Source organism: Lathyrus oleraceus, chromosome 7 (genome assembly GCF_024323335.1).
Source record: "Lathyrus oleraceus cultivar Zhongwan6 chromosome 7, CAAS_Psat_ZW6_1.0, whole genome shotgun sequence".
NCBI classification, from domain to species: domain Eukaryota; kingdom Viridiplantae; phylum Streptophyta; class Magnoliopsida; order Fabales; family Fabaceae; genus Lathyrus; species Lathyrus oleraceus.
The window spans coordinates 355,989,831-356,014,162 of NC_066585.1; the positions used below are offsets into that span (position 1 = coordinate 355,989,831).

A 24,332-nucleotide genomic window follows, 5' to 3' on the forward strand; every position below is an offset into this window, starting at 1 on the left:
ATTTAAATAGAATAAATGAAATAGTGAGTATAAATCTCATCCATTCAAATGAGTCTATTAAGTTTTATCTTTTTAGAAATAAAACAAGCACATGAAAAGTCATATGCCTTTCTAAGTGTACAATCATACTTTAAGCTATTTGAACCTACTTTTCAGATTCATTTAGTTTGGTGATAAATAAAATTCAATCTCCTTCAAGATATATTGCCCACCAATTATGAATAAAGATTGTTGTCTCAAAACATGTGTTATAACAGATGCGATCAAATGATGTTTGTATCTTGTTATGCTGATTTTAGATAATTTGATTCAAAGACTCTTAATCTTTACATAAATCACCTTTACTATTTCCAAACCAATTCTTCAATGTAGTATGAGCAGATTCAACTTTGTTAGTTGTTGTATTTCCGAAGTATTTTTCACACACCCGCCTAAAATGTATTACAGATGCAACATATGACTTTTTCGTAGAAGAATTTATCATAACATTATAGGAATAGATAATGCTTTCCAAGATCACACCAGCTTTAACCATTTTCTCATCTTCACCTTTATTTGTTTGGTCCCTACCACAAACTTAAGTTTACTTCTCACATTTTCTATTATGTGATGCCTACAAAATAATGCATATGATGTAGGAAACACCTTTGCAACTAAATTCATCAGTGCATTATTGTGATCAGTGGCAATGATCTTTGACATGTTTTCTTGGTCCTTCAACAAAGTCTGACACACTTCTAAAACCCAAGCAACATTTTCATGTTTTTCACTTTCCAAAAATGAGAATTCAACTAAAAAAATCATCTTTGTAGAAGTAACACCAACAATTCCAGAAGTGGTGGCCTGTATTTGTTGGTCTTATATGTTGCATTAATAAAGAGCAAAATGGTAAATGTGTTGAACAACTTGATGGAATCATGCTGAGTCAAAAAAAATATCTCGAACGCTTTCTCCATCCTCGCACATTTTTCTATTATGTGATGCCTACAAAATAATGCATATGATGTATTTGCAACTAAATGCATCAGTGCATTATTGTGATCGGTGACAATGACCGTTGACATATTTTCTTGGTCCTTCAACATAGTCTGACACACTTCTAAAACCCAAGTAACATTGTCATGTTTTTCACTTTCCAAAAATGAGAATTCAACTGAAAAAATCATCTTTGTAGAAGTAATACCAACAATTTCAGAAGTGGTGGCCTATATTTATTGGTCTTATATGTTGCATCAATAAAGAGCAAAGTGGGAAATGTGTTGAACAACTTGATGTAATCATGCTGAGTCAAAAAAATATCTCGAACGTTTTCTCCATCCTCGCACACTCAGTACCTAGATACAAAATATTTATCATCCAAAAGCTTCAACAATTGTTTTATTTCAGTTCTTGGACCTCTTATTCCCTTGTTGTTTCAGGAACGAACATTGTATACTTGCTTGATATTTGAGATATTTTGAGGTCTTTTTTTGTTTCAAAGTTGTTGATATGTTTCTGGGCTGCACCATGTTCAATGACATGTCATAAACAAGTTCCTTCTCTCCAGGTTTAAGGCGACATGCAATGGAATGACTGACTAACTTGTAACACATGCCATTATTACGTATACCATAAATCACATTAAATCTTCATGTATTATTCACCATAAGGTACCAACACAACTTAAAAGGACATTTACATCTCCTCAAACCAATATCATACCGTTTCAACATACAAATAGGTTTTGTATGATTTCCACTTATTTTGCATCTCAGTGTCATAAATACATGTCTTATATCTGAACCATTATTTGATCTCTCAATTACATCACCAAATCCTAATTTAACAGCTTTTGTGCAGATCCATTGGAGCATATGTTCACTAATAACAAACTCTTGTTCATTTGTAAATTATTTATCAATATCCACATTGATATCAAGCGATTTTACATTCGTAGACACATTAACTTTGGGGACAACATCATGGTGCACCATATACCAACCATTATAGAAAAAAAAATTAAAAACTGACCAAATTCAGTGTTGAACTAACTCGGAAATACAACTTTGTATGTCATTCAACGATAATCCAAAAATAGATTTCTGGACACAACGTTCATTTTTTCAAGCAGAAAACCAAATTATAGCAAGTAATGAGGAATGAAATACATGTACACTACCTAAAATTTCAGCTTCTTTTACTCCTTTTGATTTGAAAAAAATATAAAATGTTATTTTGAAGTAGAAACATTGATTGAGTGTGGAATGAGGTTTTTATAGGGTTTGAAGAAGAAATGGTGGTATGATCATGAGTGAAGCAAACATGCAAAGTTATGTTTTATTAAATTTATTGCTTGACAAATCTGGAAATGCACTTCCAAAATCCTTACTGAGTTATGAAATACATGCAAGGTGGTGTTTTTTCAAATGTTCGCTTGACAAATATGAAAATGCACTTCCGAAATCCTGATTGAGTTGTGAAATACATGCAAGGTGGTGTTTTTTTTTCAAATTTCCATTTGACAAATCTGAAAATGCACTTCCGAAATAGTCACTGAGTTGTGAAATAAACAAAATTATTGTAGGGGTGAGTTCGGAGATACACTACAGACTAATTTTTAGGAAAATAGGTGCGTGTCTCACTTATAATGTATTTTAGTGAGAAATACGTGCGTTCAAAGATGTACTTCTAGAATTAAAAGGGGCATTTTTAGGTTTTTAAAGAGTGACTCTTCACCACTAAGGATGGGAAGAACAACCCTCAATATTTTAAGGGAAATGTTATTTCCACCCTTAAGGGTGCGCCCCACACCTATGGGAATCCCAAAATGCCATTCATTTGTCTCGATATGCATATTCAAACGCACCTAAAATCAAACTAGTCTCCATATTTCTGAGATTCACCCCATTTTGAACAAAAATTATCCGAAGATGCATCTCTGTATTCTATCTGAGGATGCATACCTGAATTACCCTATGTACTTAATTATGGTGTTTTAATTTACTGAGATGGTTTAATTAACAACTCAGTGATATTTTCGGAGATGCATATCCGAAAATGTCAAGTGGAAAATTGGATAAAACACCACCTTACATGATCTTTTTCTTCATGCTGAAACTAAACTTCATTTCAAAATCCTTAAAAATATTTCTTTCATTCTTAATCAACTTTTCAACATCAAAACATCATTCTTGTATGTTATCAGAAAATGAGAGATCTTATAGAAAATGTTTATGATAGGGTGTGTATTGATTTAACACATTTGGTTTCTCGAAAATATTTTTCCCACTTCGGAGCAGGCCACCTCAAAATCCATTTAGATGCATCATGTGTATTAAGTGACTTTCAAAAACACAAAATTTTGTTCAGGTTTATTTGAAACCGGGATGTCCTACCAAAGATATCGAGGTACATGAGTGCACGTCACATTTCACCCAAGATGCTGAAACTTAGTTGGATCACTTTCTAAAAAGGATTGAAGAATTCACCAAGTTAAGCGACGTTGAAAGAGAATAAAATAAGAAAAAGTCAAAGAAGGATCCGCCAATAGATTTAAGTAGTGACACATGTTTTGATACATTTTAGTTTTAATATAACAATGTAACTCATTTTTTGTATGTAATATTGTTAATTATATAATCTCAATACAATTTATGACATACATAATGTATATTCTACTTTAGTGTTATAGAAATTGGGGGTAAATTTTGGATAATGTCCCAATTTTTCTGTTTCTGTGTTTTATTGCTTCTATATCAATACTGATTTTGTTCTGGGTGAGTGTGGATATGCATCTTCGAACACACCCAATTTTAATTGGAAAAAATAATAAATATGAGCTTTTACAGATGTAGATCTCCGGACACACCTTTATTTTGAAAAAAGGGCGTGTCCGGATATGCATATTTGAAATATGTCACGATGAAGGGATATAGTTTTTATGGTCCAACTTGATCTACAATTTGTATAAATAGAGGTTTCTCCTCCATTTTCTTTATAAAAATCAGAATGAATGCATATCCCCATCTTAACTTTGTGTATTTTAATGACACAAATCCCCCACTTCAATTTAGGGTCTCCGAGAACATACTTTCTATCGATATGAAAATCAAACTAAATACTCTCCTGTGATATCTAGAAAATTGGAGAGTTTGTCAAGCTCGAGTGTTGTTCACCATCGATTGACAACGAAGGGAAGATACATTTCACATGCTTGAATTGAAGACAAATGACGATTTAAAGTTTGTGTGAAGTGCATTTTACCGTTAGTCAACTAGTACAAGATCGACCGAAGATATTCTAAAGATGTTGCAACGTCGTGAACCATTCATTTATAATTAAATGTAATGTTGAATTTATGTTAATATTAACAATATCTATATAATATTTATTTTGATGTTAATTTATTTTGTTTTTCCTTTATTCTGCCATTGTTGCTAACAATGTATTTTTGAGAAGTGTCTAGGGTTGAAACAAAAATACATCTCCAAATTAAACAAATAAGTAAATTATTGTGCCACATCAATTTATGATAAGAAGTGTGTAAAAAATATGCGGTTAAAACGTAACCTTCATGCAATTTGACCCGACTTGGCCCGACCCGACATCCACTTAGTTTGAGCTCTCTAACATGTTGGTCACCTGCTGGATTTTAAGACACGGTCCGAAGGGACGAATGACGATTACGAAAATCTCTCCACAGGATTGAAAATTGAAATCCCTCTTTCTCTGTTTCTCATCTCATCTCATACCAATCAATCAATCATTCAATAAAATGGCAAATGTTTTGAAGGGTGGTAGTGTTGTTATGCTCTCATTTTTCTCTTCACGAACCACCACACTCTCCCGAACATCAACAACAACAAAAACCCACTGCTCATTTCTTCCCAAGTTCCCTTTTTTCTCACTCTCATCTTCCTCACGCCCCAAAACCCCATCTGGGTTTCCTTCCTATTGCACTCTTGCTTCCGACCCAGTCCCGGAAGCCATAGCTGCTGAAACCAATAGCAACGGTGAAAATGACAAGAGTATTAAAGATGCTGCTGGGTTGCTTGACATAAGGGTGGGTCGCATTATCAGGGCATGGAAACACGATGAAGCCGAAACTCTTTACGTTGAAGAAGTTGATATTGGTGAGCCTGAACCTAGAATCATTTGCAGTGGCCTTGTCAATTACATCCCTCTTGAACACCTTCAGGTTTCTCTCTCTTTTTTTTTTTTTTCATTTCAATTTCTTGTAGGGTATATCTCTCCCCTAAAGAAGAACATGTCTTTAACTTAATTGCTCAACTTATGTATGTTAGTGTGAGTTTTGTGTTATGCCGTTAATGAATTTTCTGAGCTTGTTTTATTGGAATGAATCATATTTGTGTTTTTCTGTACAATATAACACATGGTAAGACACAAATGCAGGGGAAAAAAGTTATTGTTCTTTCGAATCTGAAGCCAAGGAATATGCGTGGTGTCAAGTCATGTGGAATGTTGATGGCTGCTTCTGATTCAAAGCATGAGAATGTTGAACTTCTGTTCCCTCCCGAGGAAGCAAATCCTGGCGAAAGAATATGGTTTGGATCTAAAGATGAAAAGGACAATCAACCTGAAGCTGCCAAACCGAATCAGGCAATAATAACTCAACTTAAATAGTATTACATCCAAAAGAGTTGAATACTCCACCTAATAATCCAACCATCAAATTATAAGTTCTTGTTGAGTAGATCAACTTTACAAATTTACTTAAATTTTATAACTCTTGAAGTGAACAATTGTGTGCATTTTTTAGAAACAATGAAAATGCCAAAAGAGTTGTTTTCATTATTTCTAGACGGGCACCATCTCTAGCTAGCATTTCATCTTTTCTCTATCACAATAGTTCATTTCAAGAGTCTTGCATCTTATCAGCAATTTTTTTTTAAAAACTAAGATTACATTAGTGCAAAGGCTTATTTGCAAGTTAAAATGAACACACATTTTAGAAAATGAAAACAGGGTATATTTTAATCTTGTTCTTCCTCTCTTACCATTGATATTTTGTGTGGTTTATTCTTGTGTATTGCCATAACATTCTCGTGTAACAACATGCAGATACAAAAGAAAAAGATATGGGAATTGGTGCAGCCTCATCTTAAGACAGATGTTTCTTGTACGGCGATGCTAGGTGAGCATGTAATGAGTACATCTGTAGGCACAGTGGCATGCCAGTCATTGCAGAATGCAAATATCTCCTGACCAACACTCACTCTCTCAATTTACACATCGGAATAGGCAATGTAATTCTTCTTTTTTTGGCTCGTGTATAAACATTTGTTCTTTATATTTTTATGATTTTAAATTGTTTTTCAGAAGTTTCACTTGGAAATAAAGGTTTCAGCTTAGCATTAATATCTTGTCATGGTTGTCAATAATTTTACAATTATAATCTATGGTATGATACTGTAAAAACAATTCACACAGATATCCAATCAGAAATCGTCATGTTGGTATTTTAAAACACACATATATAAAGACTATTTTAGAAATATTCATAAACAAAATGGAGACATTAAATATACTAAATATTTTTCTTCATATATGATGATATCTTCCTCCTTTTACCCGTGTAAGGTATAGCACCCAAGAGGTGGTTGTCGGACAAGTTTAGGCCCCCCCAAAATGTCAAGGAAGGCAAACTTAAAGGAATTGGAGAGATCAAAAGATGATAGTTGATGCAAATTTGATTTGGTTTCCGGAATTTGTCCGGTTATACGGTTTCTTGACAAGTTGAGAACCACCAAACCAGATAGTTTTGTAATTTCATTGGGAATATTTCCTGTGAAGTTATTATTAGAAAGGTCTATGCCAGTAACAAGGGAAAGTGTCTTGGTATACTTTAGTCTTTGGTCTTTTATATACACATTCAAACTTTCTTCATAGTAGCGACCTTCATAATATCCATACAGTAAGTACATATTTTTCTTCTGCGCTTCGGCTATAGCTTTCAGATCACCCAAGCTTGCTGGAATGCTTCCAGTCAAGTCATTTCTCGAAAGGTCGAGGACTTGCAACGAGCCTAATTTTGAAAGTTCAGGTGGCAGTTTGCCAGAAAAGGCATTAGACCATCCATAGTTTCTAATAGGGGTGGCAATTTGATCCATTAACACAAAATCCATCCAATCCATCCATCAAAAAATCCATCCAATCCATCCACTAAATAAAAATTAAGTTAATGGATTGATCCAATCCATCCATTTATAAACATGGATTGATCCAATCCATCCAACACATTTTAATGATCCAATGGATTTTTTTATTTAATTTTAAAAAAATAAATTTTTTCAAATATTAAAAAAAAAATTGAAAAAAAAATCATTTTTTTTTGAAAAAAATATAATTTTTTTTTGAAAAAAATATAATTTTTTTTTGAAAAAAAAATAATTTTTTTTTGAAAAAAAAATAATTTTTTTTGAAAAAAAAATAATTTTTTTTTGAAAAAAATAATTTTTTTTGAAAAAAAAATAATTTTTTTTTGAAAAAAAATAATTTTTTTTTGAAATTTTTTTTTTTTTTTCGAAAAAAAAATATATTTTTTTGAAAATACAAAAAATATTAATTTTTTTTATCTAATGTTAAAAAAATAAAAAATATATTTTTTTATGGTCAAATAATTTTTTATCTAATGTTAAAAAAATAAATTTTTTCAAATATCAAATTTTTTTTTGAAAAATAAAAAATATTTTTTATTTCGATTTTTTTTTTAAATACCAAAATTTGATTTTATTTTTGATGTTTTTTTACGAATATAAAAAAAAATCGAAAATAAAAAAGATATTTTATTTTACTTTTTTGAAAAAAAATAATTTTTCTCAAAAAAAAATACTGATATTGTTTTATTAAAAAAACGTAAAAAACTTTTTAAAAAAAAATAAATTTCAAAGAAAAATTTTAAAGGAAAATAAAATGGATGGATGGATATCCATCCACTAAAAATATGATAATGGATGGATTGGATGGATTTTTATTCTTAATGGATGGATTGGATTGGATATTTTTAAAAAACTTTTAGTGGATTGTTAATGGATAATGGATTGTTTTGATCCATCCATTAACGATCCAATCCATATCCATCCAATCCATCCATTTTGCCACCCCTAGTTTCTAACACTGACAAATTTCTTAAAGATGATGGCAAATCCCCCGAAAAGTGATTGTCATTAAGGTGTAATGATCTGAGTAGTTGTAACTGGCCCAAAGAATCTGGAATTGTTCCCAAGGTCTAGTACATCCAGAAAAGAGCAATTTGCAAGGCTTGGAGGGATCCTTCAGTTAAGTTGTTGTTTGAAAGATTAATGACAGTAACAGTGACATTTCTCCTAAAGACAACGGTATTTCTCCATGGAGTTGATTATGAGAAAGAGATAGAAATCCCACATGATTCATTTGTTGACATATGTTTAATGGGATTGCACCAGAAAAGTGATTGTGTGAGAGATCTAGCAGCTCGACGCCGGTTTTATAATAGGAACCGGTCCTTCAAGAAAATTAAAGCTTTAGATCAACTGCATCAGAAGATAATGCCACATGCATTGGATTTGGAAGCCAACCCTGCAACTCATTATGTGACATGTTTAAAAATGTTAACCGGGAAGAAGCATCCCAAAACCAGTTTGGTATAAAACCAAAAATGCCAGCATTTGAAACATCTAAATAATCAATCTTATTTTGTGATTTAAGCCAAGGCGGAAAAGAAGGCCCTAAAACACACGAGCTCATAAGAAGAAAAGATATTTGGAATGGCGGTATTCAATTGGTACTGACATTCATAGCGAATGAATTGGAAGACAGGACTAGAATCTTCAATTTTTCCCTGCCTTGAAAAATGGTCATCTGTTATCGTCCCTGTCAACTGATTGAAAGAAACATTGAAGTATGACAGCTTAGAAAGTTGTCCTAAACTATCTGGTAGAATACCATTTAATTTATTCTCTTCAAGCATCAAGACAGCGGGATTTTGCAGCAATCATATGGAAACAGGAATAGGACCTTCAAGCAAAAATTATGTGCAAGAGTGATATGATAGACTTCATCCATGGCAAGATCTTTCAAAGAGACAAGACCAGCCAACCAATGTATATTTTCAACCTGCAGGCTAAAAGATTTGAGATCAAGAGATTGCAAGTGAGAAAGGTTTCCAAAATGAGGTGGAATTAAACCAGAAAAAACAGCTTTTGACAGATTCAGATATTGCAAATTCATAAGTCATCCAAAGAACTTAGGAATTGGTATATTCCCTCAAATGTGTTGAAGCTCAAGTCTAAATGGCTTAATGACTTGAGTTTCATCAAAGATGGTTTTAGCTCACCACTTTGGTCCATTTTCCATACTTGAAGATGAATCAAATTGCAATGGACGCTGATTATGGAGATCGATTGCAACAACAGCACCTGAGATGTTATTGCAATATATTTTGTGCCTTTGACAACACTTGATTCAACAGCTAGAGCAATGCTAGTTAAAAGAAATAGAAAGTAACAAGCCATAAACTAATAATGCTAACAATCCAATTTGAGACATCTTTTCCATTGAGGTTTCTCTCACCCTTTGACTGTAAACTGATATCTATATCGGTTGTGAAAATCTCGGTCACAATCAAATCATTGTCTTTCATGCCTTATTATTATTATTTTTGACAGACACATTATACTATATTATTAAGAAAAAAGAAGCCAACATTTGACAATTTCTTATCTATCCTAACACCGGAATGCAAAAGGTGTCATATTCAAAACTAAACTAAACGTTCTCAGAGTGACTACAAAATGCTTATATTAAAACTAACTGTATAAAGACCAATATATTAAATAATAGAATTAAATTATTGGTGTTTAGCTTTTGCTTGTGAGTTTACTCGTTTGGAAGTATGCATTCTTTTACTTTCTGTTGCAAAACATATTTTAAGTACTATGCATTGGCATCAAATAAAAAAATTTGAGCACTAGATATTTACATCTAAGTTTTAGGATATTTGTTTGGAAGTAATAAACTAACTCTTGGACTGTTGCTGAGATGCTTGGAATTGACCCTAAAGTCGCCTCACATTCCCTGTCCATCTAGAATAATGTCTCCTACATGGCTTAACACCATAAAAAACAGCCACCCGAGACGATTGAGGCCACCAAGAAGCCGGTAGAGAACCTCTTAAATGTCAACCTTGCAACCGAAGTCAAATATATCACCTGGTTGTCAAATGTTGCCATTGTAAAAACATAAAATAAAATATGGTGAATATGCATTTAGTACTCTGATCTCAATAAGGCATGTCCTAATGATATTTACATCCACTCTGACATAAACAAATTGGTAGACAAGTATGTTAAATCTGTCCATAACCTTATGATTTTTATTAATATAAAAATTAAGAACAAAATTCTAAACCAATCTCTAAGTCAAATATGACATCGACTCACATCCCTTAAACCCATACCAGAATTCAATCAGAGAATAAAAGCGGAAACATATCTGAATTTGTCATTGGAATCGTCGGAGATTTGGGGGTATGCAATCTTCTGATTTGTAGTGTTCCTTAGAATTCATTGAATCCTTCTTAAGCAAAAAAATAAATAAATGAAAATTATACTTTTCGAAACTTGATCACGTTAACACTAAATCGATTCACAAACACCAAAGATGAATATGATGATACACAAGGTATTCAATTGATTCAATTGTATAATCCACGAGGTGTCACATCTAAAAAAATATGATCCTTCGCGAAGCACTCGCGCGTTAGCGGAAAATGATTCGAACAGAGTCACCACCGAACTTTATTTATTCCAAAAGAGAAAAGAAAAAATATCGATAAAACCCTTAAAAGAAAATGAAGATTTTCGTCGCAACCATATTCAGGTTCAAGAGTCGATTAGGTAAGGGGGAGGTCGTAACACCCCTCACGTTCGTTGTACTCAACGGGAACCATTTAGTTAAATTTGCGATTGAATGTTAACTTATGTTAATTGTTTTCTTCGAGTGATAAAAAATGCAAAAGGAAAAGAAAAGGGGTCGCAAAAAGATTTTTATTAGGGTGCTTGACAAGATTGCGAGTCTTGCTCTTACGTATCCTCTGGTACAACGAGGAATTCAAAGCTACGTAGTTCTGCGTAGAAAATTACATGTTGGTTGATTGCTTTGGAAGATTGTTGCTTTAGACATTTCGAGCCGTTAAACCTTTGCTTACTGCTCTCTCTTGGAGGTTGAAGCCTTTGTTTGTTTCGAGTCGAAATGGATAAAACGTATTCGTTTCTGAAAAAGGTTTTTGAAATCGTGCAATGACGAAAAATTATAGTTTAATTGGTTGAATTGCTTTGTTGGATGATAATTGCTCCAATGGTCGAGTTAGGCAACTCGTATCCAAACAATCACGAGGAGGAATAGTAAACACTAAACCATCTTGTTTTTCATCCTTAATTGTAAAAGGATTAGATATTGTTAACGCAATTTGGATGGACGACGAATACTCGAATGATCGAGTTAGGAAACTTGTATCCAAGTATTAGGGGAAGGTAATAGTAGACACTAGACCACCTCCTTTTTCGTCTAAGTTCTTACGAAAATAAATTTGCTTATGAAAGGGTTTGAAGTGAATTAAATTAGAAGTTTTTAATGGATGACGATTATTCGAATGATCGAATTAGACATCTCGTATCCAAACAATCGAGGAGAAGAATAGTAGACACTAGACCATCTTCCTTTTCATTCTTTTGTGAAATGATGTTTGATAAGGATTATGTGTTTTCATTTGAATTGGGAAAATGTGCTCGATGTTGGTCGAGGTTTTAATTTGCGTCGAAGCGAATTTTGAAGATGATTTGAAATGAATTGGATTTTGGAATGGTTTGAAAGTTGATTTTGAAAATGGGAACTTGGTGTAAATGATGAGATATTTTTGAAAGAAAACAAAACTAGAGGTTGATCAAGTGTTTTAACCTTATTTTAAAAATTTTATTTTATCGCGTATTCACTTTTATCTTGTTTAAATATCTAAGGTCTAAGTGAAAGGCTAGATAAATCCTGGATCAAGTAAAGGAACAAAATCAATAAAGACCAAACAATTCAAGCTGTCGCGGTTAAGAATCGAAGACCAAGCTATTGACTAGACTTGATTCATGAATCAAAATATCACCACCGAATTTTAATTTATCCAATGGAAGGGGAAAAGATTAAAAAATAACCCAATATGTATATGCAAAGCTAGAAGATTAACTTAAGCTAAGCAAAGGGGGGGGGGGGGATTCTAAGGTACGGACGGGGGTGTGTTATGAAAAGGGAAGGCATTAGAACCCTAATCATCTGTAGTACTATACAGGAACCTTTTAAATATATGTGTTTGGTTTAAAATTGTTTTCTATTTGATTGGGGAGGTGAGAAAAAAACCATCTTTTATTGTTTGATGATTTAGAAAGACATTAAGTCTTATGCCTACGTACCCATGAAGGATCAAGACCTCGTATTTCGAGTTCAAAAGTAAAAAGAGATTTGTTGGGGTTAATTTTATGAGAAAGAGACAAATTGTCATCTTAAGAAGAAAACTCACTTTTAAACCACCACAAACATGTGGAAGATAAATATTTGCATCAAATTGAAAGAAGGGCTCTCACTTGGATATAGAATCAACAAGTATGCCACATACCTCTTCCAAATGGAAAAGAATCAATATCAATCTCAACAATGTTATGAGGTAGGAGATTTAAATCTCAACTAGGGATGACTCATGTCTAATACTTTTATGAAAATGTTTTAAGCATGGAAAATCCAAAGTGGCAAAAAGGTTTAAATTAAGTTTGTGTTTTTTACGTCTTATGAAAAGATCTTTGAATATGCTTAAGTGTTTTGAAGCATTTGATTAAGAAATAAAAGGGGAAAAAATGACCTAAGTCAAAGTTTATTATGAAAGTGGTCATAAGAAGGAGAGAGATAGATAGAATCCTAAGGTTTACATTGAGGGGAACCTAAGATTGTACCTAGAAGTTTTGGATTAAGGGGAAGCAAAATTGTATAGGATGCAGATGAACACACACATGAAAAATGATAAGAATGTCATTATTCCTTTCCCTTGGATATAAACAATAACAAGGTTGACCATGCATTAACATTAAGGCACAAAATATGGCTAAATACAATGGTAATCACAAGGTGAGTGAGGTATGAATGACAATATTGATCATGGTTTTTAGGCATTGAGATGAACATAAACAATACATGAAGAAGTTTCACATAACATCACAAGACACAACACATTGATGGTGAAGACAAAATCTTATTTGACATGGTAAAGATATTCATTGGTACATGGTAAACACAACATGAATCAATTTAGGTCAAAGATGCATGATATTATAAGTCTTTGCAAAATAAACATTAAACTTGAATCAAAGTTCATGATAAGACCAAGCTTAAGTGGAAGCCCTAATCATGCATCAAGATGCTTCAAAAGATTCATCTAAACAAAACCCTAAGTTTCATCTAAATAATCAATCACTATTATTTTAAAACAAGGCCATTTAATCATGGTATAATGCCCAAAATATGATCATGTTTAAGCAAACAAAATGCTACCAACATCAAACAAGACCTAAACAAATATACATTGGTCACACAAACATCTATGATCACTTATAACAAGGAAACAGTAAAAGAAAATCAATTAAAAGGCCTAAAAACAACATAAAATGCACTAGTTTTCTATCTAATAAAAATGGTCAAAATAAATATTATTTTTTGGGATTTTTTTGTGGATTCATAATGAACACATGGCAAAAAGAATGGGTCAAAAATGTTAAGGGATCATGAAGTTATGAAGAAAAATGAACATTTAACAAGTGAGAAAAAAGAAACATTACACTAGCCAAGTTCAAACCCATGTCCTTGGGGTTCCATGCACTGTTTGGAAAATTAAAAACCAAAGTCTGGGGCGAGGGGGATTTGAACCCTAAACCTTTTAGTTGTAAGTGACTTAGGGTGTGCGCTTCTACCACTGGGGTGACTATACATCCATTCATTATAACACAAGGAATTGTCTATATTATAAAAACGCGTTTCATTTGACTTTTCCATGCTATGTCAGTATCTTCTTCAACCTCTAGCTTCTTATTTTTTCGTTTTTTTTCTTTCATTATTTTTCAAATCTTCCATCAATCATATCTCTCTCATTTCTTAACCATTTTTCATGAAATAAAGATTAAAATTTCTTAGAAAAACGTAAGGAACACAATGGTACGATAGGTTTTAGCTAATACTCAAAGTTAAAGATGCACGAAGGCCAAAACTAGAACTGAAACTTTAGGTTTCGTTCAACTTAAATTCACATAAACAACAAGATAAATGGCATGTGAGTTAATGATCAACCTTAACACAATAAATGCTACATATTTGCATCAGAAATCACATAGAAATGATGCATGTATAGTGAGTTTCAAAGTGCAAGAATATACCTATTGCATCAAGATCCAATGCCTCTTCAATACCATTTCCAACTACTGTTTGATGCTTCTCCTAATGCTTATAAACTCCCAGAAGGTGATTGGAACCCTTGGTTGGCAGAATGCACAAGCAAGATGAGAGAAATGGAGGTTAAGGTCAAAAGCTTGCAAAAAATGAAGTTTTTCTTGGTGAACTTGGTGTGTGGATAGCTAATGCTTTGTCCTCTATTTATAATGATCCTTGAGGGTTCTTATTTTCTCAACCCCTGAGTTGATATGTCATTTTCATTTTCTCAACCCCCGAGTTGATGTTGTCCTTATTTTCTCAATCCCCGAGTCAATATGCTTTCATCCCCGAGCCGATGCTGTTCATTTTCTCGACCCCAAAGTCGATGTTGTCTTTCTTTTCTCAACCCCCGAGTTGATTTATTCTCGACCCCCGAGTCAATGTTGTCTTTATTTTCTCAACCCCTGAGTTGATTTGTTCTCGACCCCTGAGTCGATATATTTGTCTTTATTTTCTCAACCCTTGAGTTGATATGTCATTTTCATTTTCTCAACCCCCGAGTTGATGTCTTGTCTTTTTTTGCTCTCGACCACTGAGTCGATGATGATGTCCTAGTTTTCTCAACCCCCGAGTTGACATTTTTATCCTTTATCTTCAACCCACAAGTTGATATTTTCTTAACCCCCGAGTTGATATCTTGCCTCTATTTTTGACTTCCGAGTCGATACTAATTATTGTTCTTTTATACTAGGGGTTAACCCTCGAGTTAATGCCAATCTTGATCCCATCCTAGTTCATTTTTTCACGGCATTTCATCACTACATTTGATCTATGCATTTCATGTACGCCTTTTAGGACAAAATTCAGGGTCTTTTCGTATTTAATCATCTTCCACCATGAATGCACGAAGACCGTTGTCATTCATACCTTCTGGTTCAAGTTAATTTAATAGGGGCAACTGTCATACCCCAATTTTGTCCAGGCATTTTAAAACTTTCTTTCATCCGACTTTATTTTACTTTGCATCATCTACATAGCATAACACGCATTTCGTCATACATAATGCCTAAAATATCGACAAGAATAAATTTTCGGATCTACAAACATAACAGTCGAATCAATTTTCAAATATACATAGAATTAGCGGGAAAAAAATTTAAAGGTCGGGCTTGCAGACGTTAATTTTGTTAATCTACGGTTCGTATAATTTAACCTGGCGTGCTCGTTTTATTCTTCGACTACTTTTTAGATCGCATTTTCATTAGCCAGAGCCTTTTCAACCAAATATTTTTCACTTCAAAACTTGATCAACACCTGTATGTTTTCAAGAATTTTATTTCGCACCGATCATTTTAGTGCATTCAATTTAATTTTTAAGGCGTTTTTACGCCCGATTTTTATTTATTTTAATCCCTTTTATTATTTATCTTTTTATCAAAATATTAATAAAAATTAAATAGAAATAATCATGTCTTCATTTTTATTTTATCATGTTTATTTTAAAAGATGTGAATTTTATTTGATTTAATTGATATAATTTCATTTTAAATTCATAAAGCATCTAGAAGGGGCAACTTTGACATTTTAATATAATGTGTGCTTCTTTGATTTAATCTTGACCCTCAAATTCAAGTTAATCAAAGGCCCACAAATGGCTATCTAAGTGTTATTCTATCATCTAATCAAAAATAAGGGAATGAAAGAATAAAAATATCAAATAAAAAAGAAGTAAAAGAAATGAAGGAGAGAAACGTGACTGATCATTTTTTTCCATTCAAATCCCAACGCCCTAATCACGGAGGGACACATCTCTCTCTCTCTCTCAAATTGAGAACCAAAAGATTCCTTTTTTCAGCAAAGAGAGCAGTTCAAGAGGGCATCCACATGATGATAACCGTCTTCTCTCTCCAACTCACAGATGACTACATAATGATCATCTCTCCAAGAGGTCCAACAGATCTCTTACACTCCAACCAATACACTCCACGTGTCACCTTACCTCCCCCTCTCATTTTTAAAACCTTTGTCTCTCTGTCTCTCTGCCTCTGTCTCTCATTAAATGAAAAAAGAAAGCTTTTTTCGCAAATGTGGAAAACAAATGCAATACCCTCACTCTCTTTCTCCCCACTCCCTCAAACATCATCTCTTTTTCTCTTCTTCCACCTTTTTGTTACTTCATAACCACCAAATACTATCGACTGTATTATTTCACTAAGCTCACAAACAACCACCCATAACTCACCCATCTTCTTTATCTTCATGTGACTATTCCTCTCTCAAACCATCATGTAAACCTCCTATACACCAACAACTCTTCATCACCTTTGCACCATAACAACACTCCATAAACTACCTACAACTCTGCCATGATAACAATAACTTTCCTCGCTTTAAAAACCTCCTTCTTCCATATCATCACTCACCCTCAAAGAAACATAAACCACCATCGTCGTTTTCGTCAACACCATCCACAACCTTATGTTTTAACGCACACCACCATCACCCATCAACAACCACTCATTGAAAACTCCTTCGATCCACACCCTCCACATCGATCCATCAACCTCATATCTATAAAACTTACTTCACCTCTAATCACATTCACTTTTAAACAAGCTTCAACAAACCTAACAAGAACATACTCCTCCTAACCACCGTGCATCCTCTCCTTATTTACATCCTTGATCTACCTCTGTCATGACCAAAAGGAAGAAACCAACAAAACCAACTAGAAAACCTCCATACACGGCTACTTTGAATCAATTTACCATAACAACCCGTCGTCGAATCTCACTCAAAAATGCGAATGCACCACACAACATGATCATTTCTGCCTTCAACCGTGTTAGAATCGGGACCATCAGAGGTTGCTTGGCCTTTTGTTTTATTTTTTTTTCCCATTTTTCATGTATGCACCTGCGTTTGGTTTGATGAGTGGTGAACTTTGGTTTTGACTGCTATGATGAACATGATAAAGTAGACTTTGTCATTCTGTAATTTTTTCTAATTTTCTTTTAAATGCATTGCCACTTGTCAAAACCAGATTGATGGCTTTTAAATTTTTGAAAAAACTCTCTTGTCCAATTTTAGTGCACAACGCCCGTCTCTCTATTTTGCTTTATTATTCATTTATGTTTTTTTTGTTAATATTTATTATTCTTGATTGTTTTATTTTTTTTAGATTTAGTGTCTTATAGCATAGGACTTGACCCATGTTTAAAATGTTTTTTCTCCCTATTGTACTCTTGCACCCCTTTTGGGTTATTATTTAATTGTCTAACTAATTAGGTGATTAGATTTAATTAATTAATTGTCTTTTTAATTAATATTTGAATTGTTAGAATAGTTTCTCATATATTTTAACTTGGTTTTGTTGTGTGCTTTTGAACATATAGAATAATACAATAAGGGAAAATAATTTTGGTTGTTGCTACCTTTCATTGCATTGCAATTTTGAAAGTTTATATTTAATTTAACCTTCCAAAATCATTTAGACGCATAAATTATGTTGACTGACCTCTTATAGAGTGATTCCTACATGAATTACTTTATGATTTCTTAACATAACGCTAAATTTAGTTTACTTTGGATTTCGGTTGGTTTCCGGTCTTGTGGATTTCTCTTGGGCATTTTTACGATGAGATCTTTCATTTACATATACTAGTTTAATGGGATTGAATCTTAATTGCCTTTATTTGGATTACTTTTTTTTATCTTAGTTAACTTTTAACTAAATATTAAAATCTATCGCGTTCAAAAAAGAACTAAGCATTAAGTAAAACCTTGGTCCAACGCCAAGTAATTTTTCTTAAACCCGATTAATCCATCTCTCCTCTATTTCAAATCTTTTCTGAATAAACATAAACTCTAAACTCTTTTCTTAATAAACAGGAAAGAAAAAGATCCTTGGAGTATCACATTCCCTGAATCCTCGAATGATCGGTCTTGAGGCATACATCTTAGGAGTGTCATTGTTCATCCTTTCGTTTCTAAAAATACTTAACATAAAAACTTGGACAAAAAGAGGGGCCATTGTGTAGCGGTGTATTCGTCACTTTATGATTTATTGACTAAATCAAAAGCAAAATATACAAAGAATCGAGTCGCCACCGCACTTTTATTTATCCAGAGGAATGGCTAAAAAGCGAACAAAAGCCTAAGAAGTTTTACACATAGAAAACCAATGAAAAGATCAGAGATCTGGGTAAGGGGTTAATTACGCAATGGGAAGGTGTTAGGCACCCAAAACGTCCTAGGTACTCCTAGGGAGCCCTTTTCACAACTTGTTGTACGAAATGTTATTTGTTTATGAAATATTTATTGTGCAAACATGGATTGAAGGGATGAGAAAAGAATATACAAGTTATTATTTTTGTGTTTGAACGGATGAACCCGTTGCCTACGTACCTTTCCATGGAAGGTAAGGATCAAAACGCCGTAGTTCGGCTAAAAGATTTCCAAAATATGAGTGAGTTCATTTTAAGCAAAAGCCCTAAGGTCTTTCGTTATCCACGGGAGAAAACTCAACCTTATACAAACAACAAGTCCACCATGTGAGAAAAGCTTCAACTTGCTAGTGAGGGGTTAACCCTATAATAAGCAAGGAAGTCTTACAATTCAATCACTAAGGACAAGAAGGTGAGATTAACATCAACCAACTAGGATAAATCAAACCTATGGCTAATGTATGGAAACTTATGAAGAACGGACAAAGCCACAAAACAATTGAATGAGTGAAATTAACCAATTAGAATTTATTCACAAAAGATGGTCAAAGTATGATTAGAATTCAATTCAAAAGAAGTATTTATGAAATGGAGTTTGAAAATCAAAGGCCTAAAGCCTAGGTTTCTAATTTGAAAAGAAATGACAATGTTTGCACAATATTTTTCAGGTTCGGATTAGCCTGCACATGGAGGTTTAAAGAAACAAAAGGGGGAAGGGTGAGGAAGTAAAACTTCTTAGATGTTCACCTCTTGAGATCATATGTAGATGATTCAAGTGGTTCCTTTGGAATAAGGCAACAAAGCAAATAAGCAAACGAGCAAAGCAAATGGATACCGGATGCCAATCAATGGACTTATACCAATCTCACAAACAAACATGGATACCGGATACCAATCAATGGATTTACACCAATCTCCTAAAACAAAACAATGATACCAGATGCCAATCAATGAACTTATACTAGTCTCACAAAACAAACATGGATACCGGATACCAATCAATGGATTTACACCAATCTCCTAAAACAAAACAATGATACCAGATGTCAATCAATGGACTTATACTAGCCTCACAAAACAAAGAAACAAGGATACCAGAGGCCAATCAATGGACTTATACTAGTCTCCCACCATATCATACGAACAACTGCCAAGTAATGGACTTATGCTTGTCTCCTCCATGGACAAAGCAAAATGCTATAAAGCAAAGTTTATGAAATGATATACAAATGATGATGATAAATGCACAAAGGCACACTCAAGCAAATATGCACAGATGAATCAAGTAAGCAGACAATCAAGTCAGTTAGCACACACTATATACAATCAATTAGGCTCAAGCAAGGTTAGACTTTACAGTCAACTGGAATGGGGTATTTTGTGCTCTTAACCCTAACATTGAGAGTTAGGGTGAAGCAGATGAAATGGAGATGAGGGGTGTGCCTCATAGCTCTTATCCCTGGTCAGGGAGAGCTTTAAACAATAGAATGTGTGGGAGTTCAGAAAGTTGGAACTCTTCTCCACAAATGATTTGACTCTATAAGATCTTGGGTTAATATCCACAATGCATCAACACATTGTGTGAGCAAAGTAGATGACACACTTAATAGTAGGAGATGGACTACACATCTCTTTTATCTACCAATTGCCTCATAAGAGGACTTTTCCTGCTTGGCACAAAGAGTAAACAATCACAAGCATTGCCTCTTAAGGAGGACTTCAGACAGGTGCCTGCCCACATAACAGGACAGGTCTTCCAGACTACATGAAGAAGAGAGGTTATACCTAAGTGGTTAAGCAACCAAGCAAAAGCAAGTTCAAAGTGAACTTAAAGCAACTAATGTACCTGTGGAAACATCAAACAAATCAGTACAACTATACAGACAAACAACCAACAGTTAATATCAGACAAACAGACAAGGTTCACAATGTGCAAGCCAAAGGTCAAACTCAAATAAGTCAACATCAACCTACAAAACACACAAAGATTAGTAATCATAGGCAAACATCAATGCTCAAATGATGGAGCATCATTAACCATGTAACTTGGATGTTCAACCTGAAATCAAAGATCAAACATGAGAGGCAAACCACTAGGTCAAAGCCTAGGGTCAAAGATGGAGAAAAAATTCAAAACAAAAGCTGAAAATTAACATGAATCAACTTCAAACACATCTTGAAACAATCCAAAAGGTCTCACATCAATATCATATACCAAATCCATTTCATGATCAATTGAAGTTCAAGACTATTTTAAAGCTCAAATATGACCAACCAGAATGAAAAATCTGAATTAAATCATAAATCAATCAAATAATTCCAAGAAAATTCATGCTTATTCATAACATCCATAACATGCATCACACAAAAAATCAGAATAATTGGAATTCATTAGGCATGGTAGACACATCACATAAGTTGAACAAGCAAAGGTGTGACACAAATTGTCACACCTACATTCACATGATCATAAAACAGAAATGATAAATGGTAAAAATACCAAATCAACACCAAAATGTCTAGCCAAGAGTCTATTTTCAACATGTAAAATTTCAGATTCATTGGATAAAAGCTCAGCATTTCACAAATGATATAGCAAGGCAAGGTACAAAATGCATACATGTTCACATACCCTAGCACAAATTATTTTCCAGCCAAGCACAATTTATGGAAAACTGATCAAAAAATAATAAACAGAAAATGCAACATCATGCAAAAAACCACATAATTTTTGGATCATTTATCAATTATATATGAATTTTTAAAGATGGAGAAAAATTAAGAAAAATGATGAAGCATGGTACATGAATATATGGAGGGAAAAGAAAAAATATAATGAAGCATTTGAATAATTGGCCTGGCGCGGAATCGAACAAGGTACCGATTCAAATAGTGAAGCGCGCCAAGCAATGAAACACGGTCGTTTCATTTAATACGTGGCCTGGTCAAAGCGCAATCAACATGAGGAACCAATCAGAATGCAGCATGGCAATATGCATGGACCAATCAGAAGCGAGTTTTGAGAAAACACATGCAAGCGCAGAAAAAACATTTTGAAAGATCAAAACAATGCCTGGAAACGAAATTTCATCATCTTCATCGTGTTCATCATGAACAATGCAAGGCTCAAGAACAAAAGTTCTCAGAAATCAAAATCAAACATATCATCATGTAGATCTTGCAACATAGAGCACAAATCCACTAATAACTAAGCATGAATCAAAGCAACAAGATCAAATCGAAGCAATCAAGTTTCACACATGGATCTTTAAATCAACATAACTAACTCAATTTTGCATGGAATTTAATGATTTAAAGCTCAGATTAACCAGCATTAAGAGATCAACAACAATAGCATAAGAATTTTGAGAAATAAGAAATTCAAATCAATGACCTCTTGAAGAAGCAGAACTGGAATTGGTGTGTTTCAGGCTTTGCAATGCTCAAAAGTTCTTCTATAACACTTGTATGGATGATTGGATGAAGAATTGAAGCTTAATTGTGCACGATCTCTCCAAAATCAGATTTCACCATTGATGCTTCCAAGCTTCGAGCATGCTTCAAACTGCACTGATTCTCTTGATTCTTCCTTCAATCTTGCTCAAAGTTGCTTCCAGATGATGAATCAAGTAATGGATGATGATTTGTTTGAAGAAATTGAGAGAAAATTTTGAGAGAAAATTTGTGTATTCTAGATCTAGATCTGAAAAATGTGAATGTTGTTAGCTGAAAATAGTTAGGGTTTGTGTTATATACTCCCTCCTAATCATGCTCTTAATCATGTTTAAGCAAATGGTAAGTGGATTAGCAAGAATGAGGTGCATATGCAAATTGGAAATTTCACCCTATGCATGAAAATGCATGGTGAACAGTACACGAAATTGTGTTCAAATTCACTCAAAATGTCATTTTGGAGCTATTGGCAATGATAGAATGTTCAAATAATTGACCAATTTTAAACTTCAATTTTTCCCTCCAAAAATCAAGTGAAATACCAAATGTTCATATGATGATAATGCATGCCATGTAATGCAAGATTTGGAAAGTAGAGGTCAAGAGAAGAATGTACAAAAAAGAGCCACTTGAATTGGAGCTTTGGTTGAGAAGTTATGCACATTTGAATCTTCAAGTACACCTTGCCATGTTTTGATCATATCTCCTTAACCATACACGAGAAATTGATGATCTTGGACTTTTTGGAAATGGGAGAGAAAGATCTACAACTTTCATGTTCAACAAAATTTCATTTGAAGCTTTCTTGATGATGTAATTTGAAGTTGAAGTTAGGTTAAAACCTTTCCATTTTTGGCAAGTTTGAATTATAGGTCACTTTCTATTTTTGGAAAGTTTTGACATGACTTTATTTCCTTCAATGTGAATGTTTGAAATGTCAAATGAGACTTGTTTGAACATGAATGAAGTATTTCTAATCACTTCCCACCTCCAAATCCACAGTTGACTTGGCAGTTGACTTTCTAGGCCTTCAGATGACCTGGCAATGTTCTGATGAAATTCAAGCCTCTACCACTTGGGATTTTGATTCAAAATGACATCATAGCTCATATGAACTTTTGTGAATGATTGTGGGGTCCAAATTCTCAAGAATGGCCACCATCCATTGCTCAATGAATGCCTTTGACTGTCTTGACTGTTGATTGCTTCATCTGCAAGACAAGGGTTAAATGACATATTTTTGTACTTTTGGTTAGTGATGAAAGGAAAAGCAAATGATATACAAATGCAAACATGCTTGGTGATCAAGAATCACTCTCAGAAAGATAACCCACCCACAAGGAAGGAAGCAAGGTGCACAATGACCCTTGAGGCAATGTGATGATATGATATGATGCCATGAGGGATCTTAGGGACAAAATTGGGGTCTTACACATTGGAGTCTAGCATTCCGGTGGAACCTTTGAACAATATTTTGAATATTCATTATTCATCAAACGATTTCATAAATTCATTGAATGAAAAATCTGTCGTTGGAGTCTAGCATTCCGATAATACCCCGAATACTTGGTCCTGAGGCTCACATCTCGTTCTCACCGAATATTAGTCATTCACCTTAAAAATATTCAAGCATAAACTTATTTCACGCCCACGTCCAATCGAAATTTTTTCACAAGAGAACATTTGTTTAATCCTTTTCTAATGCATATATAAACTAGTACTTAAGTCTCTACCGCAAGCATGCAAGCCCATATTTAACCGTTAGAATATGATCTAAACATGTCTCCCCCGTGCGATCGAAACCCTTTTCAGAAAGAACATTGTTTATTCCCTTCTAATACAAACATAAACTAGCGCTTAAGCCTCCACCACGAGTAAACAAGCCAATGTTTAACCATTAGAACGCGGCATAAACACTCGTTCACTAAAATCAATCAACCAACACTCTTGGCTACCAAGAACTACGTAGCTTTGAGTTCTCTATTGTAATTGGAGATACGTAGGAGCGAGATTCACGTCTCGTCAAGAACTATAACAAAAAAAACCAAAAATATCTTTTGTATTTCCCCTAACTACGAAGCTTTGAGTTCCTCATTGTACCTGAGGATACGTAGGAGTAAGACTCGAAGTCTTGTAAAGCACCATAATAAAAACATTTTTGCGACCCCTTTTATTTTCCTTTTGTATATTTTTATCATTTGAAGAAAACAATTAATAAAA

General features: G+C 33.7%; 1 protein-coding gene and 1 pseudogene across 3 annotated transcripts; one reads left to right on the forward strand and one right to left on the reverse strand.

Annotated features, from left to right (window-relative positions):
• The first annotated feature begins 4,618 nt into the window (after window positions 1–4,618).
• Window positions 4,619–6,922, forward strand: LOC127105635 (uncharacterized). Of its 3 annotated transcripts, none has more exons than XM_051042830.1 (4): window positions 4,619–5,176; window positions 5,392–5,598; window positions 6,061–6,245; window positions 6,580–6,922. In XM_051042830.1, the coding sequence occupies exons 1-3, from the start codon at window positions 4,754–4,756 to the stop codon at window positions 6,202–6,204; spliced, it is 774 nt and encodes a 257-aa protein (XP_050898787.1). In that variant the 5' UTR covers window positions 4,619–4,753; the 3' UTR covers window positions 6,205–6,245; window positions 6,580–6,922. The 3 variants fall into 3 exon arrangements, with proteins under 3 accessions (XP_050898787.1, XP_050898788.1, XP_050898786.1); XM_051042831.1 differs by having other exon boundaries at window positions 6,586–6,922; XM_051042829.1 differs by lacking the exon at window positions 6,580–6,922 and having other exon boundaries at window positions 6,061–6,357.
• Window positions 6,567–8,947, reverse strand: LOC127103826 (receptor-like protein EIX2; annotated as a pseudogene).
• Window positions 8,948–24,332: the final 15,385 nt, after the last annotated feature.

What these genes read in the sequence shown, in the direction of transcription:
- LOC127105635 (XM_051042830.1), top strand. Translation starts at nt 4,754, where the DNA reads ATGGCAAATGTTTTGAAGGGTGGTAGTGTTGTTATGCTCTCATTTTTC. An exon ending in TCCCTCTTGAACACCTTCAG is followed by an intron (nt 5,177 to 5,391) that starts GTTTCTCTCTCT and finishes ACACAAATGCAG; the next exon opens with GGGAAAAAAGTTATTGTTCT. An exon ending in AAGCTGCCAAACCGAATCAG is followed by an intron (nt 5,599 to 6,060) that starts GCAATAATAACT and finishes AACAACATGCAG; the next exon opens with ATACAAAAGAAAAAGATATG.